Here is a 23,667-nt window from a genome sequence, read left to right as displayed (position 1 = left end):
TAACATCAGCTCTGCTGTGACTAGATGCTTAGGTTTTGTATGTGGTTAAGAGCTACCTAACCCTTCATGAGACCACCAAAAGCCTCTTTTGGGACTTGTTTTTTTCCTCAGGATGCAGTGTTAGTGTATCCATAACATGTGGTAGGTCCTGTCTTAAATCAAAGTAGGTTGTTTTCCTACTGATGCTGTATTTTAGTGAGTCTTGTGTTCTAGACTACTGAGCAGACATACTAGATCATATCATATCAATGTGGTCCCTCCTGACTTCAAAGCCAATGAGTCTAAGTATATTCAGCTACAAAGCCTCCATTCAAGTATTTTTAATGCTGATTTTAAAAGCAATACGTGATTTGAGGTACTTACTGGAAAAAAATAGCACGTGTAGGCAGGCTAGCAGAGAGAATGCTGCAATCCCCTAGCCTTACCTTCACACACAAAAACAGAAAGGAGGTCAGATAAGGATAGATAGTATTTCTATACGGAAGGAAACTTTGAAATCTCCTAGTCTGCAGCTGCTGCACCAAAACAAGTCATCAGGAGCTTTAAAAACCTCACAGTTAATGTGGCCTCTCTACTACAGCTGTTATTTTGATTATTTACTCTGGCTTCCACTATCATCCTTTTTTTCCTCATCTTATGCAATAAAAACTCCATGCACTTCATGGCTTATTGACATGCAGAAAAAAAACTGGAAAAGGCACTTATAGAATTAGTTTCTAAGCAATTTATATGATGCCTAGTTTCTGCTCTCATCACAAACTAGGATGCACTTAAGTTTCTAATTGTTCACTTACTTTCATAGAAAAACTGAGATTCAGATAGTTTGCCCACGAAGACCTGACTAGCAGAAATGGGAAATTGAACAGCAAGAACCCAACCTGACCCTGACAAAGGAAGCCACAGAGTCATCTCCTTACAGGCAATACAGAGGAGAATTAAACCTGTAACAGTTCTGCAGGACTATCCTGAGGCAAACACTGAATACTACACTAAGGCTTTTCAATTACTTGTACTTTTAGCAATACTGAAGAAGCAGATGCGGAAATCACACCCTTTTAATTTATTGAATGAAGTCTGCTGCTTTTGAATACCAGATACTGCTATGAAGATAGACTATCTAGTTACAGTGCCCTAGCTCCTGGCAACAGCAGCCAGAATCCCTGAGTTAGGAACCTGTCTCATGCCACTCAGCAGCAAAGTGTTGGTTATACCTCTGCACAGCATCAGCTTTCTTGCCTTGTTGTGTTGCGCATTTTCTTGCATCCCATTGCCACAGTTTGCATTCAGATCTCCACAAAGCCCAGGCAGCTTTAAATGCCTGAGCTTCTCCAGCCACTGCATGTGAAGAGGGGATGTGTCTGGCAGCAGCAGCCAGAGGAAACAGCAGTGGCTGGTAGGAACCTGCAAAGGGCCGAAGTCTCTCGAGTGTACCCAAGTGCCAGCAAAGACTCCTTTACAAGTCTTGAAGCAGAGAAGATGAATTCTGTAGGAATCAGGCTTTGACTTGAAAACACTTCAGCATCCAGAGCTCTGAATGAAGGAGACTTTAAGCAATGCTTCGAACACAACGTACTTGCTGTCTGCTGTTGGGATGATTTTCTAATGCCCAGGGATTTAATATAAATTATCACTGCAGTTTCAGATGGAGGCCTTATACCTCACTTCCAAGTCAAAGCTGGGGAAACGTTTTGCTATGCACTCTTAAACAAGTGCCCTATTATGTACCAGAGCTGGCTGCATTTTAATGTAGAGGAAGTTACTCCTCTGCCCACATAATTTATAAACGACTTCAGGATCAAAACCATTCCTAAGATGAGGAAAAAAGGTCTTGGTAGGTTTCACAGGGAAAATTATTTGTTCCACAGCTCCTTACTCTCTTTAAGTTCAGATTTCTTTGATTCTATGATTTGGAAACAAGTGCTGCCAATTTTAGCACAAGACATGTAGCAGTTGTTGTTTTTCATGTCAAGCTGTTGGGCCAGTGAAGTGACAGGAGAATCTCATCCTGCATTTTTAAAAAGTACGATTCTGGTTAAGAAACACTATAAAAATGAGACCAACTACATTCAGAAAAGCAGGGAAAAAAGGCAAGGTAAATAAAAATATACCAAACTCATTGTATGCAAAAGGTCTGATAGCTTGGTCAGGTGAAATGTTCAATTTTGGGTTGACAGCATAGTGGAATTCAGCTGAAAATGTGTATGAACTAATGGATGGAAGAAAACATATGCTATGATCTCCTTGCTATATTGAGCACACTAGATCATTATTTATAGCATATCTTATAATTCCTAGAAAGCATAGTTTATGAGTCAAATTTTAATGATAATTTGAGAAAAGAGACTTTCAGTCTGTTTGCCTAATTTCTGTATTGTTGTTCACAGGATTTCTATGAAGGGATCTTGAAAGTGCTTGGAGAAGAAGATGAGGAAGTTAAACTCAAGCAGGGCTTAAGTGAACTTCCTGGAATTTATGAATTACATCAAGACATCCTGGGAGAACTGGAAGAAAGAATCCTTAAATGGTAAGTATGGAATGTCATGTTTTGATGACCTTAACATACTCTCCACAGCAGGTGGGTGAACTCGTCAGTGTTCCTTTGACCCCACTATCAGGGAGGCTGGGATTCCAGCACAGATGAAATGAGTAGAACCTGAACTACTACAGGCAGGAAGGAAGTAAATGCAGAGGCTGTCGGGCTGAGAAACCAAATACGGAAACATTTGTGGAGTGCACAGCCCATGACTCCAAAATGGCCCCGTCAGTCAGTGTGAGGACAGCCTGCTTCATATGCATTATCCTCTCATGCCAATTCATAGTCATCACCAAGTGGCTCACACTGATGGCCTGAAGGTCACAGATTCATGCGATGGGAAGCAGGAACAGCAGACGTCAGAACTGATCCTAAAGAAGATCAGCTGCTTACAGAAATCTACATAGCAACCGCATAGCTTGCAGATAACGGACGCCCCCTCACTCCCAGCACCAAGGCAGGAAGGGCTCTGCACAGGCTAACCTTCCAAGCCAAACAGACACTGTCAGCCTGCTGAGGGACTCCACCTAAGCCAAACATCCTCCAAGGTGCAGTCTTTCCCTGAGAGAATAAGACCATGCCCAGGACAGACAAAGCTCCAAAATTCCTTCATTTAAGGAGACCTCTGACTTAAGCCAGGCTGCCAGGCCCTAGTCTATCAAACTGCTGGAATAAGAATGTCTGAGGGAAATTACCTCTGCAGACTCAAGCTGACTAAACCTACCGCAGCCAGCGCAGCCCCTGGACTAGAGTGAACTACTCTGGCTCTGACAGCTTATGATGGACCATGCAGCCTCACACCATCCCAGCACCGCCACTGAGCAGTTAAAGAAGTCAATTAGAACAGCAGTTTTGAGTAACAATCCTAAATGCTGAGCAGAGCTCTCCTTGTCAGCCCTCCACTTTCAAGTTAAAGCACACAAAAAGAAAAGAAAAGGCTAAAGGGAACTGTATATTGGTTTGCATTCACCAAGAAACTGTTACAAATCGCGGAAAGACATAAAAGATTTCATCAATAACTTACGATTTATACACTCATAACACAAAGAGAAGTGGTGTTTCCAGCTGGAGTCTGAAATTACTGGTGTCCTAAAGGAGTCATAGCCCTACTCTAGCAGCATGCTGCCTGTTCCCTAAGATGAAAGAGACACAACTGGAAATGCCCTAAGATTCTGTCCAGAACTACTCTGTGGCACTGGGGAAAAAAGAGGGCTGTACTGCAAATGCTGCCAACTCAACATGGCATAGGGCTGTGCTCATACAGGTTCCAGGTCACCACGACCCTCGAACCTTCCAGGAAGTCCTTTCCTGTGCCTGCCCTCCCATAGACACTCTGTTGCCCTAACATCTCCAGGAACTCATGTTGCTCTCTTAACTGTGATTACTCTACCACGATCTTGGACTTTGTCCTGTTCTCTCCTTGTACATGCTTCGTAAATATTTCAGTACTGGGTGCTGAGACTGATGATGGTGGGGCAGTGCTGAGAAGCGGGCAATGAAGGAGAGCTGAAGATGAAGCGACTGAAGATATTATACTATCCCCCACAACCAGTGCTCAAAGCACTGCAGCAGCTGGAAGGTCTATTTAGAGAAGCAGAAGCTGTGTCCAGAAAGGAGACATTCTAACCACTACGGACACACAGTGCTGCCATGGCAAAGGCACAGCTGAAGGGTCAGCCCCCCGTCGTGCTCATTCTACAGCAACCCATTTTATTGTCCAGTATTGTCAGTGAAGCACTCCCTCTTTCCTGTCATTTGACCTAGGCTTTAGCTGCACAATGTCCTTAGCTACTGTGGGTCTAATACAATGAGAAAGAACTATGAATCTTCTTCTTTCTTTCTTTATTTATTTGCTGCTTCTTTTCTTTCTGTGGCCTTAGGGAGGAACACCAGAAAGTTGCTGATGTTTTTCTCTCCAGAAAATCAAGGCTGATTCACCACACAGCATACATTATGCAGTTTGATAGGAATTTGGCTTTGCTAGATGAAACCTGCATTAAATATTCCCAACTGGCTACCATAATTCAGGAGTTTGAGGTAAGGCTCCCATGTTTTTTTACCCGTTTTTTACCCGTGTGGTTGTGCCAAGCTTACTCAAAGATATTTTTTCTGCAACTCCACTAGTGTTAACATAGGATAGAATGGGAGAATAGCTCTCTTCACACATCCTGGTGCTGAAACCGAAGTGACATGTTCACGTGTGCATGATGTGTTTCTGTGTCTGAGTCTGTTGCACACTCCTGTGTGTGCATATAGAATGTATGTTTGTGAATCTACAGATCTGTGAGTATATTGCGCTGAAATATATACATATAGCATAGTAGTTTCTCAGTCACATATTAACTTCCCAAGCTGATGACTCACACTGCTCTGAATATGAACTTTGCAAATGCAAGCTTTCTACTGAGAGTCTGTATTCCCAGAATCCCTCCCAGCCACATGCCTATATACTTCTGTCTTAATTATCAACCCTGAGAATTAGCTCTTATTTCTAAGAAAGCAGATGAGGCTTTTCCTAGGATGAGATCAGCAGAATTTTGCCCTAGAATCAGTGAGTTCTGTAACTTTTGGCCCTCTTGCATGCATGCACACACACACACACAAATAAGGAGGAGGTGTCTCTCAGTCCTTTCCTATTGCATTTTTTTACAGCATGACCACCGTTAGCTTTCCAGCCTAACAACACAGAATTTTAGGGCCTCATCTTGTTTCTGGCGCCTTTGACTTGAGTATGGGGGACTAGGAACGCTCAGCACAACCATGAATGCACATTTGGTGAGAGCAGTCCGCCAGTTAGAAGAGTAATACAGTTACATGACACATCTCTGCTGCCTTGGAAAATGCTGTCTCTTGCCAGCCTTCCTTTAAACAGTTAGATTCCTATACTCCTTTTGACCCTTCACAAGTGGCAAACACTTCAGAAATACTGGTCTGTGAACACCGAAACCCCATGAAACTTGACTGGGTTTTGTACTCAGACCTTGTAAGGAAGCAGCTGGCTTTTGTCCCACTCCTCTTGAGTCTGTTTTGTGGTGCCTTTGGAGATGTGAGGACTTCTGAGGATTGAGCTTTGTGGCTTGCCATTGTTTTTGCAGCTATGTTGTGACACTTAAGAGATATAAAGCAAGTTTCCTGTTTTAATTGAGCCCTTATAGAATAGAATCATTTAGGTCGGAAAAGACCCTTAAGATCATTGAGTCCAACTGTAAACCTAACACTGCCACTAAGCCGTGTCTCCAAGCACCACATCTACATGTGTTTTAAATACCTCCAGTGATGGTGACTCAGCCACTTTCCTAGGCAGCCTTTTCCAGTGCTTGACAACCCTTTCAACCTCCCTTGGTGCAACTTGAGGCCATTTCCTCTCATCCTATCACTTGTTGCTTGGGGAAAGAGACTGACACCCACCTCGCTACAACCTCCTTTCAGGTAGTTGTAGAAAGTGATAAGCCTGAGCCTCCTTTTCTCCAGACCAAACAACCACAATTCCCTCAGCTGCTCCTCGTAACACTTGTTCTCTAGACCCTTCACCAGCTTCATTGCTCGTTTGGACACACTCCAGCACCTCAATGTCTTTCTTGTAGTGAGGGGCCCAAAACTGCACACAGTACTCGAGATGCAGCCTCACCAGCGCTGAGTACAGGGGAACAATCACTGCCCTACTCCTGCTGGCCACACTGTTCCTGATACAAGCCAGGATGCTGTTGGCCTTCTTGGCCACCTGGGCACACTGCTGGCTCATGTTCAGCCAACTGTCGACCAGCACTCCCAGGTCCCTTTCTGCCGGGCAGCTTTCCAGCCACTCTTCTCCAAGCCTGTAGCGTTGCGTGGGGTTGTTGTGACCCAAGTGTAGGACCCAGCACTTGGCCTTGTTGAACCTCATACAGTTCACCTCGGCCCATTGGTCCAGCCTGTCCAGATCCCTCTGGAGAACCTTTCTGCCCTCGAGCAGATCGACACTGCTGCCCAGCTTGGTGTCATCTGCAAACGTGCTGAGGGAGCACTCGATCCCCTCATCCAGATCGCTGATAAAGATCTTCAACAGAACTGGCCCCAATACTGAGAACACCACTTGTGATCGGCCACAAACTGGATTGAGCTCCATTCACCACAGCTATTTGGGCCCGGCCATGTAGTCAGTTTTTACCCAGCAAAGAGTACGACTGTCCAAGCCACAAGCAGCCAATTTCTCTAGGAAAATGCTGTGGGAAATGGTGTCAAAGGCTTTACTAAAGTCCAGGTAAACAACATCCATAGCCTTTCCCTCATCCACTAAGTGGGTCACTTTGTCATAAAAGGAGATCAGGTTAGTCAAGCAGAACTCACCTTTCATAATCCCATGCTGGCTGAAATGCAGCGATATGCAATGGGTCAAATCTAAAGGGTAAAGGTAAATAGAAAAATGCTACTTCTGTTCCATGTGTGTGTTAAATCTGACCACAACCTCACTTTATTTTCTAGTAAACACTCTCTGGACATTCAGTTCCAGTTTAATCACAGGGAGACGCTTTGCTGTATTTTGCTCAATTCCGTGTCTTGAAATAAGATACTAAAAAGTTGCAGGCCGAAGAAACTTTTAGTCTAAAAAAGAAGGAAAAACGATGAGAAGCTTGAGATCTGATACTTCTGTCTTCAGATGCCACTCTAAAATCTTCACATCCAACCTTTACCTTCTAAATGGTGATTGCCTTCCTCCCTTCTCCCTCTGGTCTAAACTATTTGTTAATTATGCCACAGGAAATAAACTGTTTACAGTGCTTCTTCATAGTCACAAAGACAATACCCCTAGCAAGCTGAGTCAATTGGGAATGGCTCAGTGAAATTTGTGCATGCAACTAGTAGCACACTTTCATAGTACACATCAGGCAGAGATGACGGTTTGCTGCTGAGCTCACACATCCCTGATCTTTGTGTTTCCTTTCCCTTCCACTGAGGACAGCAGAGCTCTGGTGGCAGCCCTCAGAGTGTGAAACATCAGCTTTTGAAAGTGGTGCAGCGTGTCTTCCAGTATCGTGTGCTGCTCACAGGTCAGTAAAATCCCTCTCGAAGTACTCAATGGAAACCCTCCTATGATGTTCTTTGCCTCCACTTTGCCACACATTGATGCCAAGACAGCTAAACTAGGGCTGAAGCAGTGTGGGATATCCTGGGAACTTAAATATGCTTAGTACAGGATTCGGGAAATGTCAGGGAGTCTGCGAAGGAGCAGGCACTTCTTCAGCCAACAATGCTGAAAGGTCACAAAAAAGTGTAAAGTCAGGTGTTTTTAGCCATTCCTTCTTGGCTTTTTCCTTCTGTGAGTTCGGAGAGGCAGAGTTCAGCCTCATTGCCAGCAAACAGGTTTGATTTTATTTACGTCAAGAGCAATTATCAGAGCCAGCAGAGGACAGTAGTCCTCAGCAAGGGAACTCTGCACTACATCCTGTACAACAGTGGCAAGTACCATCTCCTTCTACTCCACCAACAAAGCAGTTGTACCCAGGACAGTACGCGTAAGGCTAGTGATAAGTTTAAGTCAAAATCCCCGCCAATTTCTCTGCATTATAGGAGGCAGAGATACAAATTTACATTAACAGTACATTTACAGATTTTACATTTACAGTTACACCTTCCCTTTACATTCAGGACCATATATATCACTCCCATCTGGAGTCCCTCCAAGGGAGGTTGTGTTCCCTCTGGTGTCTCATTCTCCACAAGCCACAGCAAATCTAGCAAGTCTGAGCTTGTGAAGGGAGCAAGCTTTCTGGAGCAGGATGTGGCCTCTAGAAAGAATTGTGATGTTTAGGTTTATAACTAATGAACTAATTGGAGAAGGAAATGGTGAAATGTAACAATGAATCTCAAGTGTTGTCAAGTAATTTAGTCAGGTCAGAACACAAAAGAGTAGGGATCCATAGACATAAAGATGGAGAAATGCTCTGGGAGTATGCATATGCGTAAGTGGAGAGGGATGCAAGATGAGTTATCGTGAGACAGTAAAAAGGAAGCCATAAACCCTGCCCATACTTAACAGCAGATGAAGGGCACAGCATATTAGAAGTGACTCCTAAAAATGCAGCAGAACAAAGTGACCATATGAAATTTTTATTCACAGCACAGATTAGCAGCAGTTTCATCTTGCTCTAGACACTTTGATCAAGGATGCAACTCATTATTCACAGCTGGTTTTGCTTTTTTAGTACGAGCAATACAAATGAACAACGGATGCCAATAGTAGAACTTTTTTTCCGTCTGACTTTCTTCCCTTTTGGGGTGTGTCTACATTAAGGGCAACCTTCCAGACTTGTGGGTTGCAGTACTTAGTAGTCTCACATGATCCTTACAGTGGTTTTAGTACATGCACACAAATGCTGCATCTAAGAAAAAGAACTTGGCATGTCTCTGTCAGAAACACTCCCACTATGCTTCATTTTCTCTGCCCATTTCTGTGTTCCACAAGGTAAATTGCAAACATGAAGCACAGTATTTTGTGAGAGAGCAGGAAGGGTTTCAGCGCAGCTCCAGTGATTGGATTCTGTCTATGCTTGAAGCAACTTGAGCTTCACCTTGTCCCAGGTACTGGTACTAACTGGGAAAATGAAAGCTTTTGTGGGTAGTGAGATGAAGTCTGCTGGATTAAGATACTCCAGAAAATAGGTTTACTGCTTCACTTCTTCACCTCAAGAAACCAAGCCTGTCTTTGCCTGCCAGGACAAGGTAGGTCTGGAACAGTGCAGTTCTTCAGTTTCTCCAGACAGTGTAAAAAAAGTTAAAATATGCAGGTGTACTTCTGTGTTCATAAACTGGCTGTTTCTACCAGATAAGGAAGAGTATTTTATGAGGACATTGGTTCCCAATTACTGCACTACAGCCAAAAGGAGCTGCCCATTCACTTAAATGGTTAAATGTTCATAGCCAAGGACAGAGCCTGCAGCTGTGAAAAGGAGTGCTAAATATTGCCTGATAACACCACACAACCCCTTCCTGCTTGCCTGAGTACAGGCAGATGCTTTCCTGAGTGCATGTACATGCCAGGTAGATTTCAGGATGCCAGAGAGGGCGTAGCACTAGAAAGAGAAATGTATATGGATAGGACGTTCAAGGGAATGGAAATCCATGCACAGCACCATTCTCAGCACAGAGCCCTAGTTCTTGGGTGCAGAATTTAGGAGCCTGGATTCATCAGAAAGATAAAAATGAAGAGTTTAAGGATTAGGCTTTTAAAATGGTGGCACTCGTATACTGCAGTCCTTAAAAGCATAAAGACCCAAACAAAGAACAGATAGATGATCCAAGGCAAGTAGTCCAAATAAAACTGACAGATTATAGGTTTGCATATAATGCAAATATAATTCCTGTAAATGTAAATCATATTGTGTGCATTTCACAGAACCTATCTTCAGAATGTGATTGAGTTTAATGGCAATCATTGAACTTTGTATGTACAGAACTAGAGTCTCCCTCCTCTGTGTCTATAAAATGCATTTAATTTATTTACTATAAACGTAGAAAATCAGTCATTACTGCCAACACCATTAATTCAGATGCGAAAATACAATTCATTAGAAGAACAATTACTTGTAAAGTGGTGCTACTCAGCAATTCTCTTGGCTGAGAAACAAGGAAATATTTTTGTCTCTCTCTGTCTATTCATTTATACCTGCCAAGTTATGTGATGAGTCGAAATCTCTATCAATACTCTTGCATTGGTTCTCAAAGCAGAATGCATTTAAAGATAAGTTTTTCTTTGGAAAGAGGCTATATACATGTAATTATTTGGGAATAATGTGATATGGGGCATTACTGTGGATGCCCCATCCCCGGAAGTGTTCAAGGTCAGGGTGGACAGGCTTTGAACAACCTGATCTAGCGGAAGGTGTCCCTGCCCATGGCAGAGGGGGTTGGAACGAGATTATCTTTAACCTTCCAACCCAAACCATTCTATGATTCTAAGATTAGGATTTTATGTTTCAGCTAATAACACTACAAATTATGTGGATCTGTACTCTGATTACTGGATGTCTGTGTTTGTTTGTTAATTTTTTACAGATTACTTGAATAATCTTTGCCCCGATTCTGCAGAGTATGAAGCCACACAAGGTAAAAGGAAATGGGTAGAACAAAAATTCTGCTTTGCTAACTCTGCTTCTAAAGAGGTACAGCATCTATACTGGTAGTATATGGAAGAGGATTACTTTTAAGATTTTGTGTTAATAGGTTAGATGCAAGATCTATAAGAACTGATTATTAATTTAGACAAATTATTTAGGGCAGGAGCCGTCTTTTTTTTTTCATTGAAGCACATGGGCTTCCTATAGTTTTGACACAATGAACTTACAGAAGAAGAAATGACCATCTATACCAGCATGGTGCAAATATTGTAGCTCTGCCCCAGTCACTGGGGAAATCGTAGTTCTCTTTGGCTTTGTCTATATTTGTCTTGGTCATTGTAAAGTCAATTGCGACAGCTCCACCTGCTTGTTTGTGTACCATTATCTCTGGTATGCCATTTGTGCTCTGTGAACTTTGGAGAAACCCAGAAGGTTTGAATTGTACATCTGTATTCTGGATTCCTTAAGCCTAAGTAAACTTGAAAGACATCGCATAAAAATTAGTTCTGCACAATCAAGAACAAATTCAGATATTCAGCTGCTAGCAACATCCTTCCCAACACATCAGATGGATAAAGCAGAACTTTCTCACTCCCACTGAAGGTTTATCTGTGGCCTCAGTGGGAGTAGCTTGCAGGCCGGAGTAAGCAGGAATAACATTGTATCAATGAAACCAGTTCACTTCTCTGTTACAATGAGTATAAATCCAAATCAGCTCATAGCAATAAGGTCTATGATTGACAGTCCCTTCTGACTAAGAGTAGCATCTCACGCAAGACTTAGGACTCTGGTCACTGACAGTGGGACTACAGTTACAACAGTAATTTAAATAAGGCCAGGGCAGATGCTCAAGCCTTGTGGCCACAATTGCCTATCTTGGTTGTGGTTAGCACACTTGTCACATTTCTGGCCAGTGATGGCTACCATGCTCCCAGGTTATGCCCAGAAACAGACAGCATGCCCTGCTCCACAGAGGAAGAGATTTGAGATAAGGACTTGAGCCACGTTATGCCACTGCTCTCAGGGCCAGCAAACATGCCCTCGCCTAGGTTATTTGCCAGTGGAGAATCCAGGTGTTAATTCATGTCACCGCTTCATACACACTTCTGTCAGAAAGGGACGGCCTGTCCTCTCCCCTGGCAGTAAGGGGAAACAGATCATCTTAGATTGCTGCACTTTTGGATGGATGGCTAAAGCGGGATTACATTAATCTCTCCCTACCACAAGCTCCAATTGTAAAAGATCTGTAACTAGAAAACATCCCAAAAAGATTTTGTGCCATGCTAGGTGCTTAAAAGGGATCTCATGAGCTCTCCTGCAGCACGAGTATGATGCAGAGTTTCACACAAGAGAATGATGAAGGGAAGGAGAATTGACACCATTGTGCTGTGTCTTAAATTTGCTGGGCAGTTGCATTCTGAAGGTGCCAAAGAAGATAAAGGAGCTGCAGATGGGGATGTTGTTTGCTTTTTTTTTTGAAGATGTCCTTGCAAACAGGAGGGACTTGGTCTATTTTCCTACTCTTTTATGTGATTTATGGTGTTTATTTTGCTTCATCCCTCAGCTGCCTTATTCATTGTTTCTGAAATCACGGACCGAGCCAACGACAGCATGCTCCAAGCGGTGAGCCCTACCATGATACATGCTCTCCTGATCGACAGTGTCTGTTTTGCACACCTGAAGTGAATGCATATCTCTGCTAAATTCTGAAGCCTCCTCCAGGGTGATACTCAAGGGTTTATAGAGACCTGGTTTACAGTATTGCAGATATGGAGTAGGTCTATGCCCTTTAGTGCAGCTGTGTACGATGTAAGTCACCGTAGTAAGCAGCACAGTTTTTTTCCCTCTTGGGGTTGCTGAAATGGTATGTGGAGCAACAAAGTGAGAGACAGGAATTTTCATGGTTCTGTTTCTAGCCTGGAATCTTTTCAGATATCACAAATGTACTGTCAAAGATACATTCTGACCTCATTTACATAATTTTTCCACAATTCTAGAATCTCATTTTACTTCAGAAGAACAGGTAATGGTTTATTGCCTTGCAAATGATTACACAACCAAATAGACTGGCCAAGACTTTCATACATTAAGAGCTCATGTCTGAATCCTTAATTTAGGTATCTAAATAAGTTAGACAGTTTTCCAAAGCAATGAACAGTTTCTGTGTGGTCAGTGTGTTTTATTAATATAGCTTACACGGTATTAGAGTTCTACATTACTGACAAAGGTAGCCTCCATTCCGCTGGTCTTACGATCGTTTGTTTCCAAGGATCTATGTCTGATTTTTTTCTAAGGTGACAGGAGTTTTTATTGACATCGGTAAGAAGCAGGGTTGGGAGGCAGAGGAGGCAGCAGAGAGACTGTCAGACAGAGAATCCAGCAGGTTCCAGAGGAATTCGACTTGGTGGACCTCTGGACAGTGCCTTTCTTTTTGTCATACTAGCTACCCAAACCTCCAGCTAAAGTCTCTCCTGAGGTCCACGTTTGCTTTAGCTGCACAGACCTAGCATTTAGCTCAAGTAGTTAGAAAGAAGTACCTACAGTCTTTTGTCTAATGAGATGTTGCTTAGTAAGTCCATAGTTTCAAACTCATTCTGTAGAGTGGCCAGATTACACTTCTTTTATGATAAAACTCTAAGCTTGTTAGACCTAGAAAATAGTCATAATACAGCTCAAAATTTAAAAAAAAAAGCATTTTTAAGCACTTCTTTTCAAGGCACATAGATTACCAAGGAGTAGTGCTGCAGTTGCTAAGAAGATGTTGACTCTTATGTGGATTGTGTTCAACAGCATGCATGTTAGAGAACAAAGCACCTCATTCCAGGCATCCTGCATTTCATCCAATAGTGAGTGGTTTACACTGAGGTGTTTCTTTCTCAAAAGGTATCTCATCTTAAGTATCATTGCATTGAGTCACAGGGATTTCAAGTGATTGGGAATGTATCATATCTTCTGGGAAGCTTTCACATTTTATTACTCACCTGAACATTGCTGAATTTAACATCCTGCACTGGGATTTTGATGTGGCTTTGCTAAATTAAAGATCTCTTCGGCATTGCAAACATCCTTTGCTATGGTTAATTATAGACGGCATTCAATTCACTTCTTTATTATTTCATTTACTGAGCAGGGAGAGGGTTGTTCATAATCAGTCAGGCACCAAAATACAAAATTCAAGAGACAAAGAGAAAAAACACCCAGGCATCAATGCAGACAAAGGGAAGAAACAAAACATCAACCCTTCTTAGTAAGAGCTTGTTTTCAGGTAGGATTTTAAGGTGGAAAGAATGAATGCATAAGAACTGTGAGGGAAAAACACATGCTGGAGGCCACTACAGTTATGCACCAGCACTGCTGACTCAGCATACTCCCTTTAATGCCTTTGCCCTCTGGCTGCAGGGGAATGGAAGCACTGCACGAAGCAGTGAAGTCAGAGTGTGTGACATGGTACGAAGGCAGTAGGTCAACTAGATGGAGGATGGTTTTTTGCATGGAGGTAAGAATAAGAGAGTCTCAAAACCCAAGGTGCCCTTCATCTTTTAAAACTGGAGCTTTCATGCTTTGTTCAGAGAAGTGGAAGCATCTGCTTGCAGCAAATGAACGTGAAAGCCAAGAATGTCAACTTTTGTGCTCATCTGGACATCTCTGCTGCTCAGGTTTAAAAGTCATGTCTCTGATACATATGCCAAGGTCATAAATGGAGCCCATGTGTTCGCAGGCTGTTTCAGAGCACCAAGTTCAGCAACGATCTCCTCACGGCCAGTGACAGACAAAATTCAAGCCTTCTAATATTTCTATCAGAAAGGGATAAGTTGTAGTTAAAACTACTTACTATTTCCTGACTAGAGAAATCTGTCGTTGTGGATCTGCCTGCTTCCACATCTGATGGCTAGAATTTGATACTGAGGCTCTGAACCTGCTTCTCCTGAAGCCAGTGGCAAGATTATCACAGATCAACGTGAAGGCCAACTGGTGGGTTTCTGATTTTGTGCAGAGATGATCTCAAGCCATGACAACAGATCAAGATTTTGAGCATTCTAATGTTAAAGGTTTTTAAGGTCAAAACTCAAAATTCAGATCTGCATTTTCACTCAATGAAAACTTTAAAAAGCTCAGACCTATTGACTTAGTTTAAGTCCATTTCTGCTTTTCTGCTCCAAGCCTCTCCACTCTCAGCCCCATCCCAGCACTTCTACCTCAGGACACATTCATACAACAACATCAGCCCATTTGCTGTGTTGATGTGGTTCTGTGACAACCCAAAACCTTCATCCTTCATTTTAAAGAGAGCACTTTTTTTACTACTCCTGATCGCTAAGGAAAAGTTTTAAACATGAACCATGTATAAACAAAGCAGCACACTCTGCTTCAGCAAGCAGACAGCCTGAATACCTTCAGTGAGTGTAAACCATCAGCTATGTTGATGTCTTTGGTTGCTTTACTTTCAGCTTTATTTAAAGATGCTTTGGGTATCAGCACAAACTATTTTGTCATCAGCCATTATAGTAGATAGGACAGGGACAAAAGTTGGGAAGGAAGTCTTCGTAGATGAAATGGTAGTTGCATTACAGCCAAATGTAATGGTGAAGGAGAAGGAAAGGAGAGAGAAAGAAGCATAACAGAAAAGCAAGATGCATGGAAACAATGATGTTCCTACAGACTAATTCTGAGTGATGTTCAGTGTTGACAGCAATAACCAGTAGTTAATTAATACACAAACTGTCTGTTACCAAGACAAAATAAGAGACCTAGATTGCAGGGAGGAGGTGGTCTAACAGGCCTGGAGTTTTATCATAAAAAGAAATGTAATCTGTCCCACCCTACAGAATTACTTCGAAATAACGGACTTACAGAGCAAAGTTTTCAACAGATTTTATTCTAATTTTCTTTCTACTCAGGCAAGGAATTCATAATCATAGTTTTCCATTATTAAAGTATTCTTTGTACCAAAAATAATAAATCTTTCATCATAAAAATGAGATCTCAGGAAAAGCTTCCACAGTGATCTCAGAGCTTTAGGAATACCTGCATTAGATGTTGAGAACTGGAAGAGCTCAGTTTCTAACAGATCAAGGTCACACATATTTTTCTGGCACCTGTGCTTCCTTAGATTCACTCAGATTTATGGGAGACTTGTATGAATACTTTTCTGAAGTTAGACATACACAGAAGTGGCCAAAATAAAAATTTCCGCATTGCATTACCATGCAATGATTTTATCTCCACTAAGCCATGCCTTAATTTGAAGAACATCACTATACTGTCTTGAGTTTTACAGATGTCACAGACTGTATAATAATTACTACAAATAATGTCTGTTTTGGAACAACTTCATTGCAAATTCCACATAGATTTTTAAAATTCATTTTTTTATCATATCATCCAAGCACATCTGCTCTTTTTCAAAGCTGTGGCCTGGAAGAGATGAAACAAAATTTCCTTCTTTCCCATCTGTGTGAATGCTGCGGGTTTTGTGAAGGAGCAGTTTCATGAGAATCAAAGTTCAATATTCTGCTAAATCAGAGGTTGTCTTCCTGAATTAATATCCCGTTTACAAAAGCTACAACTAGCAGTTCTTTTCTTTCTCTCAGATTTAAAAAAATGCAAAGAATTTAAGAAGTTACTCTAATTACAGAAGAAACTGAACAATGCCACTCAAGATAAAATGCTAATAACTTGTCATGTATCTGGTTAAAGTTCTAAGCAATAATTTAGACTTGGCATGTACCCGGAAGGAGGAAAATTCCTGCTGCCACTTATCAACTCATCAAACTACACTCCAAAAATGTGACAGGAGTATTGAATTATGATCTATATTTTCTGCAGAATATCAACAATTCATTATTAACTTTTTTTTGTTTTATGATAATAAGACTCTAGCATTTTTTTCCTGGGAACTATTAACCCAGGATTTTCAGATATATTATATTAACTCTCTCCACAGCATTTTCATCAAGAAGGAAAATATTATTAGCAATTTACAGATGTGAAGAGGCACAAGGCATAGCATCACCACATAGCATTAAGTCTATCTGTAACTCTAGGAGACATTCACTACTTGAACTACGCAGTTTGTATTGCTCTCTGAACTTCTACAATCTGTTAGAGGCTCTGAGATGCTAAAGAGCTACAAATCATTGTTGCTATTAACAGCTGATGCATTCCTTGGGTAGGCATTCCTTCTGCATAGACATAATAATAATGGAAGCTGCAGTTCACTGCTAAAATGGCCAGAGAAGGATTTCAGCCACCCACATCTGCAGTGCTAGTTGGGTGGAGCTTTGTTTTCATTTTTTAATTGTAGCTCATGAAGGACATTTGAAAGGAGAATGATGATAGTTGTAAGGAGAATGTAGAAAACTATATAAACAGGCAATTTTAGGGGAACTGTAGGGAAACTATACCCCCCCCACAGCTGCCCACATTCCCAGATAAATCACTGTCCTTCACATGCAATAGCTGTTTAACTTCCTACAGGAAATGATTTTGATACATCTCTGTCCATTTCCTGGTGAACACGTGTCCGTATTGCAAACGTCAGCATTACAACAGGCACCTCTGCCAGCAGTCCTAAGAAAAGCTGAGGTGTATCTGAGCTGTAGCAACTTCTCCTCTCACTCTTGTAGAACCCCCAATGACTAGAACTAGCATTGGCCACGAGCATGCTCACAGGAGGGCACTGCCTTTTCTGCGGATGAAGAACACATTTCCATCATGGAAGCTGACAATTTGACAAGTTTTTCTAGGGCTAAAATATCCTTTAGTGATGGGAAAGTCCTTTGCAATGTCAGCTGTCCCATGATCCCTGTTTCCATTTTGCTGGCCTGTAGTATTTTCAAAGTGACCTGAAAAATTCCATTTGTTACTTCCTGCATTGCAAAAGAGATACTCAACAGCTGAAATTATTGAAAATGTGTCAACTGCCAGTCATCTTGTATGGTCACAATGCAGCCCTGTGCTGGTCAAGGCTTGTAGGTGTTTCCATATGTTTGATATGCAGTTACTGATTAAGAACTAAAATTAGTATCATGCTAAACAAGTGTCATATTTCACCAGGGCACTAATGTACAAAGGTGTTTCAGGCTTATCTCAAAAAGCAAGCTGGGATAGGTACATTAATTGTGTTAGCTGAAATCCAGGGTAAATTAGCCTTGACAGAGCATCATGTTGACATGGATATGATTCTATGATTCTATGATATACTCCTTCTGGTATCTGTGACAGCTTTCTTAATTAGCTGATTCCATAGACAGCACTGATTTGCATCAAACAGATACACTGTACAATCTAATTGAGTCTAACTAAGCTCAGGGCTATCTTAATGCCAGTCAATGGAGCATAGGAAAACAGACCATTATCTGTCAGAGCAGAAGACTGTAGTCAAAGGCTGCCAGGACATGAAGCTGTATCAAATACCGTCCTTAATCTGTAGTTTATCTGAGCGTGTAACTGAGGATTTAGGATACAATGTCTAATTTAGACAAGAGACTCCTAATTTTTAGACATATTCCAATGATAACTCATTGCTGCTGTGCAGCCCGTTCTGCTGTCCTGACCAAATAAAACCACAGCTGAATTCTATATGCAAGTCTCGGTTTTAGCAGCCTCACCTGCTAAATGGAAGGAGATTTGAAAAGGAGATTGTACCTTAGCAATATTGCAAACGTACAGACATCCCTTCTTCCTCCTTTGCATATTCATCCAATCCCATCTTTTTTTTTTTTTTTATCAGAGCACAGGCTTTAGCTAGATTAATCTTATTTACCATCTTCATAGATAAGTTCATGCCACATGCCAGTTCCCACTGACTGACTGTGCTTTAAGGCCAGGTAGGCAGTTAATAGTATCAGTTTGATACTGAACTTCCTGACCTTTGCAGAGCACCAAAAGACAGATGCAGCTTCATTGCCTGCTTACTAGTTAACCTTCTAAATCCCCTATTGCAAAGCTGTTAATTCATTATCACAGAATATAAACCTCCAGATAATCCTAGCAATAGTCTTATAGTATCAAAGCATGTTTTGCATTATCCATGTCACGCCACTAATGCACAGGCATTTGCAGGAGACACTGTACTTTGTCTCTGCTTCCAGTTTATTAGTTTCCAGAGCATGAAAGTCAGCCAAGAGGGCAATGTATAAATACTGTATGGAGTTAGCAGGCCCTTTTGAAGGTGAACTGAGGTATTAGAGGTAACAGGTGTGTAGAAGGCCAGCAGATAGGCATGCAAGTGATGAGGTTTTATAAAACCTGTAAGGCTGGAAGATGACTTTCTGGGGATAAAATCCCTGGGCTCAGTTCTCTCTGAAATCTAATTATGTAATACCGCTTTTAGAGAGATAAAATGGTGAGGAGGGGTGAGGGAAGGTTTGCCTGCTTGTCTAAAGTACAGTTACCATGCGGTCTCCTAAATGTTGTTTCTCTCCCCCAGGAAAACTTGCAGAAGCTGGTACACATAGAGCACAGTGTGAGAGGACAGAGTGGCCTTCTCCAGCCAGGAAGGGTGAGTGCTGCAGGCAGACCTATGCTGATAAGGGCATTGTTTCCAACCAGCTATGTCTCTGATTGTGTGGATGGCTAGATTTCAGATGTCTACAGGTGTTGTTTACTGAGCTACTGTGATAAGAGTTGGAGCACTAGTTTGTGGAAAAAGTCATCGCTCTGGCAGTGCTCAAAGAGATGTGCCGAGCGCCTCAGGCTGGGAAAGACATGCATTGCCCCTGCTTTTACAGCCATTTGACTTTTTGCTCCAGCTGTCCTCAGCCACCCCACATGTAGTGTGTTTTGATGGATCTGCTGTTTTCCTCCTTATATACTCCTGTTAAAAGGTTGCAGCACTAGCAGGAATCACTTGCAGCCTGGAAAGGCTCAGAGTTTTATTTGGCTGGCTAAGAGCCTTAAATCAGGCGAAATTATTTGTTTTCAAATTTTTATTCTCACTATTCCCCATCATTTTTAAGTAACACATGAAGAGAAATGTGGGAGACTGTATAGCTCTGTCTTGCTATCCACATTAAATGCAAATTTATTCTCCTGGCTTTCAAACCTGTTCAGTTTCCTCAGCTCCAACCCACCTCTACACTTCAAAGCATTTCTTCCTTGAGCTCTGCAAGTCTAAATTTCCCTTCAGTCCACCAGTATCTTTAGCAAAACTCATGAAGCAATTTTCAAGGCATGCATACTCATAGCATAAGAATTCTTACCAGACAAATAGTGTAGTCAACCCTATTTCATTTCTCTAACATCAGTATTCTCACTTGCTTTTGCCAATAATGCTTTAACAAATTCTGCAAAGCCCAGCATCCAGAATTTGCAGAATTAGTCTCTTCAATTATAAATTGTTCTAGAATGTAAAATTACACCAGATTGTGTTCTCCATCCGAAAAGAGTTGAGGACTCTTAATCCACTGATGTAATTTAGCTATTCTAGACCTTTTCAAATGTTATTGCAAGCAAGTTCTAGCATGCTGGTTGAGCTGCTTACAATGTATGTAGCTACATACATTGTTATGTATGTAGTCCTATCTACATACATAACAATATGGACCGACAAAATACTGTTTACAAACACGTACGCATTATAGTTACCTGGGTGTAGTGTGCTGAAACCTCAGGTTTCTTTTTGGTATCCCTATTTTAGAGAATTTTTAAAGACAAAGTTCTTTTCTGAAGCCCATTACATATTACCTATGCAATCTGTGACAGTCACCTCTGAGCACAGTCCACAATGCAGAAGCAGTGGGCTGAGGACATATTGGATTTCCAACCCATTCGGTTCTAACACAAATGAAAGCCATGAAGAGCAGCAGGGCTAACTTAGGCAAAGACTAAGCCACATCATAAGAAGTAAGGCTAGAAGCAAGTGTTGAGGTATCTATTTCTTCCTGCACTGATGAAAGCAGTTAGAGTAGCTCTTTCCCTAGGAGGAATATTCTCTTTTCTAAATAAGATTCAGAATGAGAAGTCTCAGGATTACAACCTGCTGTTTTCTCCTTCAGATCTTTGTTAAAGAGGGAACGTTGATGAAAGTCTCTGGCAAAAACAGGCACCCTCGGCATTTGTTCTTGGTAAGGTTTCTTTTATATTTTTACTGTCTCTCTCATATCTTCTGCACTTATGCAGCTCTGAACCCTGGCAGAAACTTTCAGGTTGCAAGTCATTTAACCATCAGTGGTGATGTGGTGGGTCAGTTTCTGCTGCTAACAAGACTGTAGCCCTTTTCACATGTCCTATTGCCCCTGCATACAGGAATATAGGCTGTGCAGCCCTCCATTTGTGCCACAGCTATGTACAGCCTTCACTAGGCCATAATTTTGCAAAGGAGTGCAAGTTTCTAAGGTGATCAGGAGGAGAGCAGCTCCTGAATACTTTCAGCAACTAATCTTCACGCTTGAAAGTCCAACCCTAAGGCCTTAGGAGATCTGATTAGAAGCAACCAAGAACACCCTACTGCTAAAGTTTATGAAAACTTTCTTTGGACTCACTTGGGAGAGATTTGCATCCTTGAAGCTCAAGGACTGAGTTTCCATTCCTACTGTCAATATCTATGCAAATTACCTGATAACTGTATTGCGTTTATATAGTCCCTCCAAACACAGACCTCCAGCTTCCTGTTGATTGGAGCAACAGTTTTCAAAGACAGTTTGCAAAATTATTCTAAGATAGTTAAGAAACATGAACCTTTCATCAGTTGCCTGGAATACCCTTCATAAGGGTCCACAACTGTACTGCAAAAATTGCAAGTATTTGCAAATCAAAACAGATCAAAAATCACTGTTTTGGAGATATGCTGTTTTGCATTACACACTACATTGAGCAGTTAGAGAGTATCTGACTCCAGGCTCTTCAGCTCTGTTCTCAACTTTTCAGGTAGCTAATTGTGTAACCACAGGCATTTTTATCATTTATCTGTATGAAGGGGAAAATAATACTTGTCTGTGTCTTAGGAGTGTGTTATCTGCTTAACTGCTAATGTTTGAAAAATTCTTTAGAGCTCCTTCCCAGGAAAGAGCCATAAAGAACTGCTGCTATTAACATTAATGCACTGTTTGCAGAATTTATTTTAAAATAAATGGGTTATATGCCTGAAATGCGTATTTGCTGTGGCCTCTGTAAGTGCTGACAGCTTTTCACCTTGGGACCATTGTGAGGAGGAGAGATGGCTTATTACAGAAGTCATATATTTTGCCATTAATTGTCCTTATTTCTCCCTCATTGATATTTTCTATTTGTGCATGAGTGGATGCATAAGCTTCTTTGCCTCCTCGATCATGTATTGCAGTCTTAACCAAAGATCAGATGGAATGGGACACAGTGCTGACACTGCACTTTTCTGATGGCTTTGTTGGTTTCTGTGAAAATTCAGACTTTCCTGTACTGAAAGTGCTGGATTTCACCCAAATCTTCCAGTATGAGATTGCTGCAGTGCTGTTTTACTGAGTCGGTATCAATGGACTGTAACAACAGCAATAAATGTCAAAATCATTACTTTGTTGCAGCCAAGGGAAAACGGCCATGCCAGAATCTTCAGGAGCTGGTCTTAAGAAACAATGTTCTCAGCAGTAGTAACTCTGAAGCCTACTGATGACCACTTCATAATAGATGATACTTGCTTCCTTACTGATCTCTCTTCTGAAACACTCGCCTTTTTCTAGTATTACAAAAACATTTTGGAGTTGTGGCTAAAGCTGGCACCCAGTTCCAAGAAGCTGTTACCATTTCATCTTCCAGTGTGTTCGTAACTGCCATCATGATCTATTACTATGGCAAATCCTGAAGTGTTACAAACTTAGCTATTATAACTGATACAGAGAATTTAAAAGGAAATCAGAAATCAGGTTGGTAATAAACATTGAGAGGAAAGTAATATAAACTTGGGATAAACTGAGATAGATTTCAAGCAGTCCAAAATGATTGTATGAGCTTGAAGGTCACAAGAGGCTGAAAGTATTACTGGAACAAAGAAAGCACAGAAATGAATTTCTGGCACTTTCTAGTTTAGGAACTATTTTTGATTCCTGGGGAGAGTTCAGCTGCTCAAATCCAGATGTTAACTGCAAAGAGAGAAGTATCTCTTGGCAGCTGGAGACATTACAGTAGCCAATGTCCTGTTGTTAATAGATGCTCTCAGTATTTAGAAACAGTGGGTTTTTTCTTCCTTTCAGTCAGAAAGGCAAACTGTGACAAAATGTGCTGTCATGCAAAGTATGTGGTGGAGCTAGACTAAACCATAGCGGTCACTTTCAAGAACAAAGAGACACATAAAACTGGCTTCTTTCCTGCTCTAATACACCAAAGTTGCAACTACTTCAGGCTTCCTGTATTATGTCTGCTGTTGGGGCAGGGTGGCGGTGATCGGATGCTGGAAATAGTTTGAAACTTATTGGCAAATATCTGCCTTTGAGTTCAGAGATTTTTTTTACTCAGTCTCCCCTGCCCTGGAAGTTTCTCAGGTTGCAGAGCAATGCCACATATGGTGAAATTACAGGAGAGGGAGTCACTGTGGAATACGGTAATTCCTGCATTAACACTTGAACGGTTTTGCATTATCTGCTTGTCACTGCTAATGCTCTGGATTTTCTCTTGTGCCACTACCACTCATGTCACCAGGACTAGTGCATTGCTTAATGGACTATTTAGCCTATGGATACATTAAGACAACTACTGCACAGCTATGTCAACATATTTTCATCTTGGTATATAGCACCTGTACTGTATTAGTCTTAAGGCCGCACCAACCATGACCATGACTGCCAACACCTTCTTGTAACAGCCAAGGCCTCCATGAACATATCCTTCCTTCTGCCAGTGCATCTGGCTCACCCCATGTGCTGTCTTGATTCTGATGCCTGGGGACACTGTGTGAAAAAACAAAAACAAAAACAAAACAACCAACCCAAAACCACAAAACTCCAAAACTAGAATAATATCCTAAACACTGTTTCTTAAAACTCACATTTATTTAAAGCCATTATCTTCTAAGACCATATCATAATCCTTTGAAGCCACTGGCAAAACTCAGGTAGGATAAGAATTTGTCTT

General features: G+C 41.4%; 1 protein-coding gene across 3 annotated transcripts in view; it reads left to right on the top strand.

Annotated features, from left to right (window-relative positions):
* FGD5 (FYVE, RhoGEF and PH domain containing 5) overlaps window positions 1-23,667 on the top strand; it is a 105,337-nt gene that overhangs the window by 59,406 nt on the left and 22,264 nt on the right. The window contains exons 6-13 of one of the 3 annotated variants that reach the window (XM_086755452.1): window positions 2,385-2,524; window positions 4,414-4,570; window positions 7,473-7,560; window positions 10,565-10,615; window positions 12,191-12,249; window positions 19,058-19,129; window positions 20,625-20,693; window positions 23,071-23,666. In XM_086755452.1, the coding sequence (XP_086611578.1) occupies window positions 2,385-2,524; window positions 4,414-4,570; window positions 7,473-7,560; window positions 10,565-10,615; window positions 12,191-12,249; window positions 19,058-19,129; window positions 20,625-20,693; window positions 23,071-23,160 (726 nt within the window). In that variant the 3' untranslated portion in view covers window positions 23,161-23,666. Of the gene's footprint in view, window positions 1-2,384; window positions 2,525-4,413; window positions 4,571-7,472; window positions 7,561-10,564; window positions 10,616-12,190; window positions 12,250-19,057; window positions 19,130-20,624; window positions 20,694-23,070; window position 23,667 lie in introns of those variants that run through there. The other 2 variants (XM_086755451.1, XM_086755450.1) reach the window with 2 other exon arrangements.

This window comes from Chlamydotis macqueenii, chromosome 10, assembly GCF_036417535.1.
Source record: "Chlamydotis macqueenii isolate bChlMac1 chromosome 10, bChlMac1.mat, whole genome shotgun sequence".
In the NCBI taxonomy this organism is placed as follows: domain Eukaryota; kingdom Metazoa; phylum Chordata; class Aves; order Otidiformes; family Otididae; genus Chlamydotis; species Chlamydotis macqueenii.
The sequence above is the reverse complement of the archived record's forward strand: the minus strand, read 5'-3'. Positions and strand labels throughout refer to the sequence as shown.